The sequence below is a fragment of the Microcaecilia unicolor genome, chromosome 4, assembly GCF_901765095.1.
Source record: "Microcaecilia unicolor chromosome 4, aMicUni1.1, whole genome shotgun sequence".
NCBI lineage: Eukaryota > Metazoa > Chordata > Amphibia > Gymnophiona > Siphonopidae > Microcaecilia > Microcaecilia unicolor.
The window spans coordinates 172,713,996-172,729,014 of NC_044034.1; the positions used below are offsets into that span (position 1 = coordinate 172,713,996).

General features: G+C 44.8%; 1 protein-coding gene across 2 annotated transcripts in view; it reads left to right on the plus strand.

The window, feature by feature from the left end:
- The first annotated feature begins 1,834 nt into the window (after positions 1-1,834).
- Positions 1,835-15,019, plus strand: part of DKK3 (dickkopf WNT signaling pathway inhibitor 3) — an 84,437-nt gene continuing 71,252 nt past the window's right edge. For both annotated transcript variants that reach the window (XM_030200976.1, XM_030200977.1), the window contains exons 1-3: positions 1,835-1,931; positions 2,155-2,413; positions 8,707-8,847. In XM_030200976.1, coding sequence (XP_030056836.1) covers positions 2,219-2,413; positions 8,707-8,847 — 336 coding nt within the window. In that variant the 5' untranslated portion in view covers positions 1,835-1,931; positions 2,155-2,218. The remainder of the gene's footprint in view (positions 1,932-2,154; positions 2,414-8,706; positions 8,848-15,019) is intronic.

Sequence of the window (15,019 nt, forward strand, 5' to 3'; positions counted from 1 at the left end):
CTCCCTTGTTGCTCAATCTGAGTGCTGTGGCTGCTGTAACACCTCTTCTCCTGCTTCTTACTGAATCCTCTTTTCCTTTCTCCATTTCTCTTTCTGAGCATTCAGGTACTTTTCTTTCATTAGTCTTATCAGTGATCTTATATTTGCCATTGCCTTTGGTAGCTTTTCCTTTGATAGCTTTTCTGGTGAATTTTCTTTGTGTTCAAGGTTTTGTCTAATAGCAGTGCATTATCTCTTTTTTTTTTTATTTTCAGGAGTCTACCTGAGAGTTTATGATCCTCTGAACTTTTTCATTAGTTATGTGGTTTATCTCCTGCTGCATTGGGCCCACAAACACAGTCACCATGGCCTATTGCTGCACCAGAAGGTTTTGCACTATCACCATAGTCCATAAGTTATGGGGGCACCCTTTAAAACTGGGTGATGTGAAGCTTTGATTTTATGAAAGGCAGTATAGCAAGATTAAATAAACTAAAATAAACTATGCATTCTTTTTCCTACCAATGGAGCAGTAGCCTACTCCTTGTGATCTTTAGCAAGTCACATAACCCTCAATTGCCTTATGTACAAAGCTAGACTGTAAGCTCTCTGGGCGCAGAAAAATATACCTACTGTATCTGAATATAACACCTTGAAAGTGGGGAAAATTCCAAATCCTTATTTCATTTGTGGTGTCACCTGATATGAATTGGTATAGATCTCATACAATGGAGTCACAAATTTAAAGGTACTCAGCATAACTTCGGTGAAACAGGGAATCCCTGTTGGGTATTTTGGATCCCTGGACATGCTGGTATAGCTCTATATTGGATAAGAAGATAAGTGGATTACAATCATGCTACCAATATGTCATCATATGGTTTAAACAGTGACTATTATTCTAATTTCCTGTGGATAGCTACATGCATTTATAACTCTGTCTGAGTTTTGAAGTGCTGTTCTTAGCACCCTGCAGGAGTGGATTTTTTTTCAGACTCATGATGGTGAGCTGTGCCTAAGCCTTATAATTGTGGTTGGCTGGGTGGCTTTACTGAGGCCTTTTTTCTCCACTTTTTGGTGAGTGCTGGATTGTTTTCCTCAATCAGTGTATCTACACATGTATTATTTATATATATTTTGTTTGAGAGATTTTCTATTTATTAACAGCCCAATGCTCAAAACTCTGGCACTGTATAGAACAGCACTGGGACAGTGCAAAACAAACAAACAAACCTTCCTAATGCTCAATACTAGTTGTATGCAAATCATCAATGTGCTGCTAGTGTTGAGCATCAGGAAGTTAAGGGGGTGGATTGTGCCTGGGGCATGTGCACAAGAGCTGTGCTCATGCCCAGTCAAACAATATATACTAACAATAAATAAAATAAACCATATGACATTATGGGACTTGCACTATGATTGCAGTGGGCAGGATCAGGCACTACAAAGCAAACACTACTTTAGGGATGTAAGTTCAAAAACAGGATTGGCCAAAAAGTTTCCAGGGTAACTTAGTATTTCTGATACCATAGTTTACTGCATGGGCCCCCTCACGATAAAACAGGAGGGTTCACGTCACTAACAGTAAAGAGAGATCAGGCACATAAATGAAATGCCTCCAGTTTCACCGTCTCTCACATCCTCCACCGCACAGGTGCCCTCCTCCTACCTCCAGCACTGGTTTTCCGGGTCCTCAGCCAATAGCGAAGAGAGATGCAAATAAGCTCGGTATTAGCAGGGAGCTGGGCAGCCGGCGGCGCCCTGAGTGGAAGAAAGAGGGCGGGGTCAGCAGCTGGCGGCTACTGCGGCGGGGTTCAGCAGCATTCAGTGCTCACTCGGCTGATACTGCCAGTGGTGGGAGAGTAGTGTGTTGTGGTGCGGATCGGTCTTCCACGCCCCACCCGGAGATACCAACGCTGCGGGGCTACTAAGTGCTGGCTGGCTGGCTGAAGGTGGCTCATTCTGTGATGCTCTTGAGCTTGCACCGGGCGGGGCTAATGGGCAAACCAAAGCAAAGCACGGGATTGTTTGGATTGTGTTATTGGCGGGGAAGGTGGGGTCGGGACGGGAGCTCCCGGTATCTGCAGCAGCCGGATACGTCCTAGGGACAGGGGTGGAGCTCGGGCGCTGCAGGTTGCGATCGCTGAGCAATTTTCCATTTTTTTTTGCCCGTAGGAGGTGCCTTTTCAGCTCCTGACTCTGGATCCTTCGCTCGCCCCATCTCTGAGGTCCTTGCAAGATGCTCCAAGTCGTGCTGCTCGTCCTCTCCCTGGCCCTCGGCTCCGTGGATCCCACCCCAGCCAGGAGCAGGGAGGATGAAGTGGGGGAGGCGAGGAATTTCTCCTTGGGGGAGGCCACTTTAAGCGAGTTGCTTCAGGAGGTGGAAGAGCTGATGGAGGACACTGAGCACAAACTGCAGAATGCAGTCAAAGAGGTAACCCGTGGCCGTACTATTATAGCTCCTCTTAGAGATCGTGTAGACTGAGCTATCTCTGATCTGGAGGATTAATTGTAGGCTACAACCATTCGTATTTCCCTATAATCCTATGTATATAAGTGATAGGCTAAATAGTTCTCAGCGTGGCTGCTACGTTGTATTCCAGAATATTTTGCAAATACATAAAGGCAAATGAAAGTTGTGTATGTGTCTTTTTGTTTGTATGAAAATGGTCCTTCACCTTCCTTCCAGCGTTTTTTTCTCCGGGGAGGGAAGGTAGGTACCGAGAAAAGGAGCGAAACTGCCAAGAGCCTGGAACAAACAGGATTTCTCTAACTGCTTCTCCAGCATGAATCCCCTCACACCGGATTACCTGAATGGCAGTGGGGTGGTAAGCAGCAGTGCACTATGCTACTTTCTGTGTTGCAGCTTGCCAGGATAGAGTGCCAAAGCCTATGGGTCTGTCTTTGTAGGTTCATTATGCCAAGGGGAAGGGGTGGCCTGGGGCCTTCCCTTCCCATTGTAGGCTGGTAGTGCAGAAAGCAGTATGGTGTGTGTATGTGTGGAGGGGATGTGGCTGATCACTGAGGAAATGATATGATTGGAAAGGGGGTTTATGAGCATAGTAATGAAGCTGCAGGCCTGTAAATTTGTGATTATTTAGTTGGTATGTGTATTTCTGAGGTGGTAGAGAGGGGAAGGTGGCAAAGACGTCCTGACATCTTCATGAGGAGGATAAAACAGTTAAAAGGTTGTAGGTTTCAGATCCTCTGTGGGACTGGGGTTAGTATTCTCTAGTTGAAAACCTTTGTTGATTTTAGCTTGAACTATTTCCAAGGGAGTTGATGTTGGTGATAAGCAGGATTGTTTAGTAATGGAGGATACCTTGTTTGCACTGTAATACTTGAATTGCATTTCCTCAGTGCAAAAGATGTGGGACATGGCAGATTGTTGAAGGTGAGCTCTCAGATGACACAGGAAAGATGCCGTCTGGAAATGAGAATGTCTGCACATTTCTCACCACTAATAAGGATGACACTGCTGCCTTTGCCACATCACTGATCTTTTACAGGCCTGGCCTAATCATTAGGCAAGACTAGGTGATGCGTAGGGTAGCAGCTTCTTGGGAGCAGCAAAGAATAGCTGCAGTCAAAGCAAAACAATAAAACTTTATTTATAACCCACTATATCTTTAAAAGTCTAAACGGCGAACAAATCACATACAAAATATATAAAAAAACAAAGCAATGAAAGTTATTTCTTTACACAACAAACTATACAAAAAAACTCTACAGTTTAGACATACAGCAGATTAAAATTTACATGGTATTAAAATAATGTATACATCAGAGGAGCCAAAAGCCTGAAGAAATAAATGAGTTTGCAATGCTTTTTTAAACTGGTCCATATTTTGTATTGAACGAAGTTCAATGGGTAAAGCATTCCGTAATTTCGGACCTTTGATGTAGAAAATGGATGATCTACATTCTTCTAAATAAACCTGATGAAATGAAGGCACGTCAAGTAGCTGTGTCTGGGATGATCTCAGAGAGCGAGTAGGTTGATAACAGTGTGACACTAAGAGTTGGTGAAATATTACCATTCAGTAGGTTCTGATAGCCACACAAACTCAAGAGCCATCGGATCAGTGCATACTGTAACCTGCATTTTTATAGGATGTTTATGTGATGATCATGATTGAGTTTAATTGACAAAATCATGGTGGGGTGGGGCTGCAGGCTAGTGCCTGAAAATTAATTGGTCATTGGGGTAAGCCCAAGGATACATCTTAGGGCACTTGCTACCCTGGCACTGATCTTATAACACTGGACTGACTTGCTCCTTAAAGCTTTGCATGTCCCTCTAGATCCCTGATCAGAGTACCATCAATTTGCCTTTAATACAACAATTGCAGAATGTCCAGGCAACATGGATGTTCGGTGAGGATTTTCCTGGCTGGAGCAAAATGAATAGGAGTGTCCTCAATCAGTGGTTTCTAGGAATTTCTCTTCCCCTCCGCTGCCAAAATGTGTATGTATTCCCCCCTCCCCCACACACATACAAAAAAAAAATGGAATGGGATTTGATATTCCGCCTTCCAGTGGTTACAATTAACATGGTTTGCATACTATATACAGATACTTATTTTGTATCTTGGGGAATAGGAAAAAAAAAAAAGCTTGTGCCCTAATTCTGTTCCTCATGGAAACTTATGAAACATTGCCGATAGTCTGGTTCTGTATATTTTGTGAACCTGTTCTACAGCAGTCACAACTCAGACTAGTCTTTGTACAAAAAGCTACCTGCTATCCAGACAGGATGTTTAATAGACTAACAGCTGTACAAACCCCTAGTTCGTGGTTTTAACTGGATGAGATCGGCTCAGCCTTCCAACCTTCTGATATCTAATTTTAATCGAACAGCAACTGTATTGTAAGGTGCAATGAACAAAAACATGATGGAAGAGTCTTGCAGTGAAAGATGCACAGTATTCAACTGATAAATGCTGAGCCTTGATGGACCTGTGGTACAATTACTGGCACCTACTCTGTGAGAAAGATTAAATGTATACAGACACACTGAGGCTTTGTTCCTGACAAATTTCTCTATCAATAAGTCATGCTACTATTTTTTTTGTCCATCTTCATCTTGTTACAGAAACCACATTTCTAGAATCCATCGTTCCTTGAGTTAAATTTGTCGAGTAGAACTGATATTTATATAGTAAGAGTTCTGTTTTCCAATTCTGTGTTTAAACAATGCAGTTAGAAGTCAGGGTACACTGAAGCCAGAGTGCAGGAGAAACTTTGGGGCCCTTTTATTAAGCCATGTAAGCGTCTACATGCGCCCAATGTGCGCCAATATGGAGTTACTGCCTGACTGGTAACTTCATTTTTGATGCGCGTCCGAAAAATATTTTTTATTTTTGGACAAGCGTAGGTCATTATTGTCCACATTCTTTACTGCTAGGTCAGTGGCTGGTGGTAAGGTCTCAGCCCCAAAATGGATGCGCGGCAATTTTGATTTTGCCTACACTACCACAAGCCATTTTTCAGCGCACCTTAGTAAAAGGACCCCTTTGTTCCTTACTGGAGGCACTACAGATCCTAGAGCTTAGTCTGACTAGGTTTTCAAGTAACCCAAATAATGCATATGAGAGATGAGCATGCCTCTTACCTCCACTGTGTGCTGTGTAAATCCCTCTCATAGTTAACTCATTAGGGATATCCTGATCCTGAAAACCTGATCCATTGGTGGGCATGAAGAACAAGGATCTAGAGAGTTTGGAAGGCCCCTATGGGCTTTATCTGCTGCAGTGCTCTGTTTCTGGGGAGAAAACATCCATATTTTTCTAACCCTTAGAACATTCCCAGGGATGTCTTTGTTCTGTTAAATTCTACTGTCCACATCATGCAGGGGTCAGAGTTTTCATATCACAGAACTGTTCTTTAGCTGGTCAATTCTTGGGGATCGCTGTGCCATGCAAACTAATTATATTTCAAGACTATAATAAATTCATAACAAAACTAACAGATTATATTTTACTTAATTCTAATTCATTGCATCTTTGTGTGTGACTGGTGGTATTTGAATTTAAAAAGAACAAACACAAATACTGCTTTATTGTATACAAAATTATCACAATAGCCACAGAGTTTGTGAAATCAAGTAACATCAATACAGTTGTGACGTCCTGAAGAAAATAATTTTGATTGTAATCCGTTTTTCTTGTACTACATCTATTCTGTGAATAAATGTTCACTGCCTTTCATGACAAGAACGTGGCTAGCATGCCTTGAACTCAAAAACCTCACTCTGCAGTATTGGAACCCAAGATTCTGCCCATGCATTGGAAGTAACGGCCATATGCTGCTTTGATTTGTAGCAATTGGTGAATTGTTGGGCAACAAGGATTTAATGGTTTAGAATGAAACAATAATGCATTTCTGTTCAGTGTTCACTGTGGAATAACCTGGGGTAGGGCCATAAAACTATTGGTTTTAGAAATGGAAGTTGGCTTGAGGTCTACCCCTTCTCAGAAGCCAACGTTCATGAGGAACTGTCAAGGCTAAAAGTAGATAAGGCATTGTGGACTGACATACCTCCTAGGGATTAAGAGAGAATTTCTGGACACCCCGTTGTCATCCAGGCATTTTCAAGTTTCACTGGACTCAGCCACAGTTCTCCAGGTCTGCTGACAGGCAGATATGACTCTCCTTTTACAAAAGAGAAGATAAAGAAAAGACTAGCAATTAAAGGATGGTGGTGGATAAATGAAATCTGTGCTAAAACAGAGGATAATGTAGTTCTATAAACCAGTGGGTTCCAGGATCTAAGATATGGATTTCTGAGCAGGGGAGAGAGCACTGTACTTGGATTTAATCCAGACCTTTGACGCTATTCCACATGAGCAATTTATAAAGTGAATGCCGTAGGTCTGGATATTATTATAAATGAACTATTGGAAAAGATGTCATCTTGCAGATGATGTCCAAATTTTTGATATTCCGCCATTTCTAAGGCATAGATCAGAAAACATCTGCAACAGAGTGTGTGAAAACATGAGGACTAATTTAGTGATACTTGAGAAATAGTCTAGAGTTCAGCAGTTGTTGACAAAAGCTCAAGATCATACATTTGGGTTACAGAAACTCAAAGGAGAGCAGTACTGCATAGGATACAGGGGAGTGACTTTGGTCCTCATGGGCTGCAATCCAGCCAGGTTTTCAGGATTTCTCCAATGAATATGCATGAAATCTGTATGTATGCACTGCCTCTTATACAGATAGATCTCCTGTATATTAATTGGAGAAATCCTGAAAACCTGACTGGGTTTCCCACCCTGGCATAGGAGATAAAGGTCTGATGTGCAGAGGATGCAGGAGGGATCTAATTGTGATCATATTGGACAGTCTTAGAATGGCCAGACAAACTTACCAAGGCAATGGCAAAAGCCGAAAGGATGCTAAGGTGCATAGAGAGGAATAAGAGTAAGGTTAAAGTATTAATAACCAGCAGGAAAAGGGAGGCGATAATGCCACTGTATAAATCAGTAGTGAAATCTCATAGAATACTGTGTGAAATTCTGGAGACTGAATTTTCAGGAGGATGTAAACTAGATGTAAACGTATGCCTGGAATAGACTTCCTGGACCTATACGTCTAGCTCCATCTCTACCTGTTTTCAAATCTATGCTGAAAACCCACCTTTTCACTGCTAGCCACAATTGCCCTCCCCTTGTCCCTTCCTCCCTTCTCACCCATTACTTCCCTCACCCGTAACTGTCTTGTCTGTCTGTCTATTATTTAGATTGTAGGTTCTTTTGAGCAGGGACTGTCTCTTTGTATCAGGTGTTCAGCGCTGCGTGCGTCTGGTAGCGCTATACAAATAATAATAATAATGACCAGTTTAGTAGCTGCTCTGTGGACTCTGGGTTTATCGTAAAGCATATGGTGATGGACTTCAAGATGTAGACTTTGGAAGAAAGAGGGGATGGGGATAAATGATAGATATTCCAGTGCATCAAGGAATAAATGGACTTTTTCAATGGACCAGAAGCTCTAGAATTGGGGTCATGGGATAAAGGTGGAAGGAGAGACTCAGGAATGATCTAAGGTGAAGTAGTGGAGAAAAGAATTCTGTCAGAGTTCACGAAGGCATGGGGCAAACACGCAGGATCTTTGTGGCACAGAAAGTGCCAGTAATTGAGGATTGGCAGACTGGAAGGGTCTCTTGGTCCTCCTCTGCTGTCATATGTTATGCTTCTGACACTAGGCAGAGTGATGTGGTAGCCGTGTTAGTCCACTTTTAAAGGTAATAAATAGAAATAAAACAAAACAGAGAAAAAAATAAGATGATAGCTTTTTTATTGGCCTAACAATACATTTTTTGATTAGCTTTCAAAGGGAACCCTTCTTCAGATCAGAAATAACAAAGAACACTCTGATTTTATGGTGAGAATACTAAAAGGAAACTGACAATCCAGGAAAGTAAGACTTTTAAAGTCAAAATAATTAAATATTTTGACACCCACCAGACAGGACTTAACAAGGATCTGGGTTTTCTAGCCCACTAACTGCTTTGTCACACTTTTATCTACCATCCCATCTCTCCCTGTCTCTCATCCACCCAGCTCCCCCTGTTTCTCACCTTACCCACCCCACCCTCTTGCTGTGAGACCATCATTGGAATGCGTTGGTGTTTCATTTATATATACTGTTATTTATCAACATTTGGTAATTTCTGACACTAGGCATAAAGAGAGAACCTACATTTTCATTCATTTATAGATAGAGGCTGAAGAAGAAAATGCTGCAAGAAAGATGGCAGACGTAGACTTTGAAAACTTACCTCCCAGCTACCACAATGAATCCAACACCGAGACCAAAATTGGAAATAAAACTATTCACACTCATCAAGAAATTAATAAGGTAAAGCCCTTACTGTCCTCATTAGGTATTGTCAGTTTTCACAGGGAAGGTGTACAGTCTGTCTTTTTCATCACTGCCACAGTACTTTGCCTGGGAGTAGAATTTTCCTTGAAAATTATGCACGAGGGTTTGAAAATGCCCCTGTGCCAGTGTATTCCTCTGCCAACTAAATATGCTTCACCCCCATCAAGACTAAAAACACACAGAAATAGAGAGTGAGCAGTTTACGAGAGCCTACTATTGTGGACAGAATGCTTTTTATCCACATATGTGGCTGTCTCTGGGAAAGGTGACTAAAGTAGCAGATCCAAAATGTTTGAGAGTAGCTGATTTTTCATGTCATGGGTCCATAAGCAGTCTGCAAAAGTTACATGGTTGAACTTCTGTAACTTTATTTTTTAACATAAAAGGATGGGGTTTGGACTGTTGTGTTACAAATTGTTTGCTTAGTGTAACAGTTTTAATTAAAACCTCCTTTTTTGTTTCTGGTGACTTTAGTCACCATTTCCCAAAGATGGTCACACAAATTACTCTGAAAATGAGCCTGTAAGGAGTAATAATTAAACTGACTGTATTGGTACAAATAGCATGCATACTTTGTTACCCAGGGGGTTTGTACCAGTAATTAAAGCCTAAATTGCCACTGATACCAGGCACCTGTTATATACATTTTTAAGAGAGAAACTAATACAAATGGATTGCATTTTCAGATCTTCTATGCATTATTTTCTTCCTGGGAATGCTCCTGTCAATGTGGGTAAGGGTCTGACGATGGGCAACTTTCAAAAAGCTGATTTACAAGATTGAACAGGATTTATACCCACAGAAACTGGCTATTTGTGGACACAAGGCAATTCTGTTTGAAAGGAAGCTAAGGCCCAGGACCACAGGCTCACACTCAGCTGCATTAGGTTAGGTGACCAGATAACTGGGAGTTTGTTTGTTGCATTTGCCCTTTTCCTATTGTTCATTTCATTTTCTGAATTATTGGATTTATTTCATTTCTGTTGTGACAGACCTGTGAGTTCTTGTACAAAGTAGAGCGCTGCCGAGCCCGGTACTCAGACCAGGTTCTGCTTGGTGGCTGGATAACCCCGGGTTTCACCTGCGCTGACCGCCGTTCCCCAGAGGTTGAGCCCCTAGGTGTGGGCGGCCTTCAGGGCTTACGAGGGAGCAGGAAGCAGGGTGATGAACGTGATGGCCAGACAGGCAGCAGGCAAGAGAGTGATCCGGGTACAGGCAGAGTCAGTAGGCAGGCAGCAGACACGAGAGTAATCCAGGTACAGGCAGTCAGTAGCGAACAACAAAGTACAGGAGAAGAACACTACTGAGCAAGTAACACCTACCAAAGTAGAAGCCGAAGCAAGGAGTCTATGGAGAGCTCAGCTGATAAAGTGCTGACGTCTAACATCAGCAGGGAAAAGGGACACAGCCATAGGACAAGAGCAGGGGAAGGAGGAACCGGAAGACCAATAGGAGAGAAGCAAGGTAAGCCAGGCAGAGGAAGAGCAGACCCAGGTGCATGGAAGCAAAGTAATGAAGGAGCCTGCAGCCAGAGAAGAACTACACACACATGGCTCAGGGCTGTGCCAGTCAAGTGTGCGTATCGATGGGACCCTGTGCAGCCCGAGGACGCCACTTGCGTTGAGGTAGGGGACATGACAGTACCCCATCCTTAAGGACCCCCCCCCTCTGCCTAGGTCTGGGTTTGGATGGGTAGCGGGTATGGAACTCCCGGATCAATTCAGGTGCATGGACGTTGGCAGCGGGCTCCCAGGAATTATCCTCGGGACCAAAGTGCTTCCAGGATAGCAAATAGAACAGCCATCCCCTTTGACGTTTGGAGTCCAGAACCTCATCTACCTTGAATTCAGGATCCAGCTCAGAATCAGGAACGATGATCTTCTTTGGCTCTGGGAGCCATTTCGAGGTCAAGAATGGCTTTAGCAGGGACATGTGGAAAGCATTGTGGACCTTGAGATTACCTGGTAACTGGAGACGATAAGTGACAGCTCCCACCTGAGATCGTACTGAAAAGGTTCCAGTGTATCGGGGAGCAAACTTGAAGGAGGGTAATCAGAGTCTCAAGTATTTGGTACTAAGCCAAATTTTTTGTCCAGGTTGAAAGGTCGGAGCAGACCGCCCCGTACGATCTGTGAAAATCTTGTATCTAGCAGCGGCTCACTGAAGATGTTGGATCCTGCTCCAAATGTCCCGGATATCAGTGAGGGTCTGTTGGAGCTGAGGTGAGGCTTGGGTCTGAGGGATCAGAAGTGGTAGTCGTGGGTGGCGCCCGTATACTGTAAAAAAATGGTGACGTACGAGAGGCAGTGTGGAGACCGTTGTTATAGGCGAATTCAGCCCAGGGGAATAATGTGGACCAATCATCCTGTCGGTTATTAGTATACATTCGCAGGAAGGTCTTGAGAGTTTGATTGTACCCGTTCCACCAATCCATTGGCCTATGGGTGGTATGCAGATGAAAAATGGGTGGTGATGCCAAAAGCAGAACACACTGCTCTCCAGATCCTAGAAGTGAATTGAGATCCCCGATTGCTTACGATCCGGAGAGGTAGACCATGTAAACAAAAAATATGCTGGATGAAATTCTTGGCAAGAGTAGCAGCCGAGGGGAGAGATTTCATGGGAATGAAATGGGCCATACGGGAGAATCGATCCACCACTACCCAAATGACCGTGTGACCTTGGGACGGTGGTAAATCAGAAAGTTCATGGATACTTCCGGCCAAGGGAGCTGTGGAACTGGCAGTGGCTGTAAGAATCCCCACGGCTTGCCAGGAGAGAATTTATTTCAGGCACAGATGGGACAGGTGGAAACAAAATGTAAGAAATCCTGAGCCATGCGTGGCCACCAATAGTACTGAGAGATTAAATGAAAAGTCTTGTGGAATCTAGAGTGACCAGCAAACGTGGAGGAGTGTCCCCATTTGAGAACCTTCTTCCTGGACTCGGGTGGAACAGAGGTCTTCGTGCTGACGGAAGAAACTACAGTCGTGGAGGCAACACAGGCAGGATTAAGCATGGGGTAGGATTCCTCGGGTTCTTCGAGAGGGTTGAAGGCCCTGGATAGCGCATCAGCCTGAATATTCTTTTCAGAAGGTCGAAATACCAGGCGGAAGTTAAAACAGGCAAAGAAAAGAGACCAGCGTGCCTATTGCGGGTTTTGTATCTTATCATCCTGAAGGTATAGGAGATTCTTGTGGTCGGTGATTACTGTGATGGGGTGCAGGGCCCCCTCCAGGAGATATCGCCATTCCTGGAGAGCCAATTTAAGGGCCAACAATTTGCGGTCCCCAATGGTGTAGTTACGCTCTGCCTTTTTTGGAAAAAAGAAACAGGGGTGACGCTTGCCAGAGTCTGAGGTTTGAGACAGAATGGCCCCTGCCCCCAGCGAAGAGGCATCCACCTCTAAAATGAATGTTTTTTTTTTTAATATCCGGGCTTCGAAGCACAGGATCAGAGAGCAAGGCTTGCTTTAAGGTGGCGAAAGCTTCCTGGGCTTCCGGTGTCCGGTTCCTCACATCAGCACCCTTCCTGGTTAGTGTGCGGTAAGAGGGGCAGTGATAAGGGAGTATTGATGGATGAACTGCCGGTAGTAGTTAGCAAACCCCAAAAAACGTTGCAAGGCCCATAGACCCTGGGGCATGGGCCAATCCCGGATGGCTCGGAGTTTGGTGGGGTTCATTTGGAGCCCCTCTGAAGACAATATATCCCAAGAATGGAATAGACCATTGATGAAACGAACACTTCTCTAGTTTGGCGAAGAGACGGTAGTCCCGGAGGCGTTGGAGAATGGTGCGGACATGATGAGGGTGGTCTTGAATGGAAGCAGAAAAAAATAAAATATCATCAAGGTAAACTATGACTGAGTATAGGAGATCTTGAAAAATGAAGTTAATGAATTCCTGAAAGAACGCAGGTTCATTACAAAGGCCAAATAGCATGACTAGATATTCGAAATGTCCTTCATGGGTATTAAAGGTAGTCTTCCATTCGTCCCCATGTCAGATTCGGACCAGATTGTAGGCATCTCGGAGATCCAACTGGTGTCTTAATGAAATAACCATTAAGAACCAGTATCCGCTCCCTCTGATTCCAGAACTTTTCGACCGTCTGCAGGGAGCATCTATCTTTACCAAGACACCAGTAGTCTATACAAGGTCGCAGAGAGCCATCCTTCTTGGTTACAAAGAAGAAACCTGCCCCCGCCGGAGAGGAGGAGGGTCTGATGAAGCCCTTTTGAAGGTTTTCTTGAATGTATTCCCGCATGACTTTAGATTCCTCCCGGGAGAGGGTATTCAGCCAATCCCGAGGTGGTGTTTTGCCAGGAAGTAATTCGATAGGGCAGTCAAATGGACACTGTGGAGGAAGGGAATCAGCCTCCTGGGCATTGAAAACATCTTGGAAATCTCGATATTCCACAGGAAGGGAAGCAGGCCCCCGGGGGAGGCAGAAATAGTCCTCTGAGGAGGAACCACCGGCATGAGACAGGAAGCAAAACATTGGGAACCCCAACTGTCGATATCGCTAGTGGTCTAGTTGAAACTTGGTGAATGTTGTCATAACCAAGGCAGGCCTAAAACAGGATGGATGGGCCGGGGAAGAACCAGAAGCTGAATCTCTTCCTTATGTAAAATTCCTACTTGCATCTGCAGTGGCCGAGTGACATGGGTAATGGAGTAGGGTAGAGTCAGTCCCTGAAGGTCACTTGTAACGTAGGTTTACAGGCAATTGAGGGAGTTCCAAGCTGGACTAGGAGACTGGCGTCAATAAAATTCCCTCTGGCCCCTGAATCGATCAAAGCCATGGTGCTAATACAAAGTTCCTTCCGACGCAGGAAAATAGGGTCGGAGACAAGATTATCCGGAAGAGGTGAGAATCGACCCAGGGCCACCCCCTTCAGAGGCCCTGGGACAACGCATTTCCCGGTTTATTCAGGCAATATCTCAGGAAATGGCCAGCCTGCCCACAATAGATACAGAGTTGATTGTCCCGACAGTGAGCCCTTTCCTTCTCAGAGAGGTGATGACACCCGATAACATCGGCTCTTCGGAGATTCCAGAAGTGGTGCCAGTAGCTCCTTTAGGAGAAGAAGGACGCGATACCTGAGGAGATGGTCTCTGTGATTGACACTGAGCAGAACGTTCCTGTGTCCTCTCTTGAAACCAAACGTCGATACGGACGCAGAGAGTAATCATGGCATCCAATGTGGTCGGAAGTTCCCAGCCTGCCAACTCGTCTTTGATTCGGGCCATTAACCCCTGCCACAAGATGGCCCTGAGGGCCTCCTGGTTCCATCTCACCTCGGAGGCTAGGGTTCGAAAGCTTACAGCATATGCCCCTACAGAGCAATTGCCTTGTTGAATCTGTTGAATCTGTAGAAGTTCTCCGGCTGCCGAGGAGGGACGTCCAGGCACGTCGAAAACTAACCTAAAGTGGCGAAGAAATTCCCCAAGATCAGTGAGTAGAGGATCCCGCTGCTCCCAGAGAGGAGAGGCCCAAGCCAGGGCTGGTCCGGAGAGCAGGGAGATTATATAAGTGATTTTGAGTTTATTGGAGGAAAATACTCCGGGTTGCATTTTATTAAACATAAGACATTGGTTGAGGAACCCTCGACAAGCGGAAGGGGTACCATCAAACCAGGGAGGCTCAGGGAGCCTTAACCCAGGAGTGGGTAAAACTGGTCCGTACGGTGCAGCAGGAACTTGCTGTTAGAATCGAAAAGTAGACAACTGGGAACAAACGTCATGCAGGACTCCAGACAGACGATTCAACTTGGCCTGTTGTTGCTGAAGAACCTGGGCCAAATTCGCCAAGTTGGGTTTGTCCGGCGAACTCATGGCTTCAGCTTACTGACAGACCTGTGAGTTCTTGTACCAAGTAGAGTGCTGCCGAGCCCGGTACTCGGACCAGGTTCTGCTTGCCGGCCGGACAACCCCGGGTTTCACCTGAGCTGACCGCCGTTCCCCAGAGGTTGAGCCCCTAGGTGTGGGCGGCCTGCAGGGCTTACGAGATGGAGCAGGAAGCGGGGTGATGAACAGACAAGCAGCAGGCAAGAGAATGATCCAGGTACAGGCAGAGTCAGTAGGCAGGCAGCAGGTCAAGAGAGTAATCCAGGTACAGGCAGGGTCAGGAGGCAGGCAGCAGACAC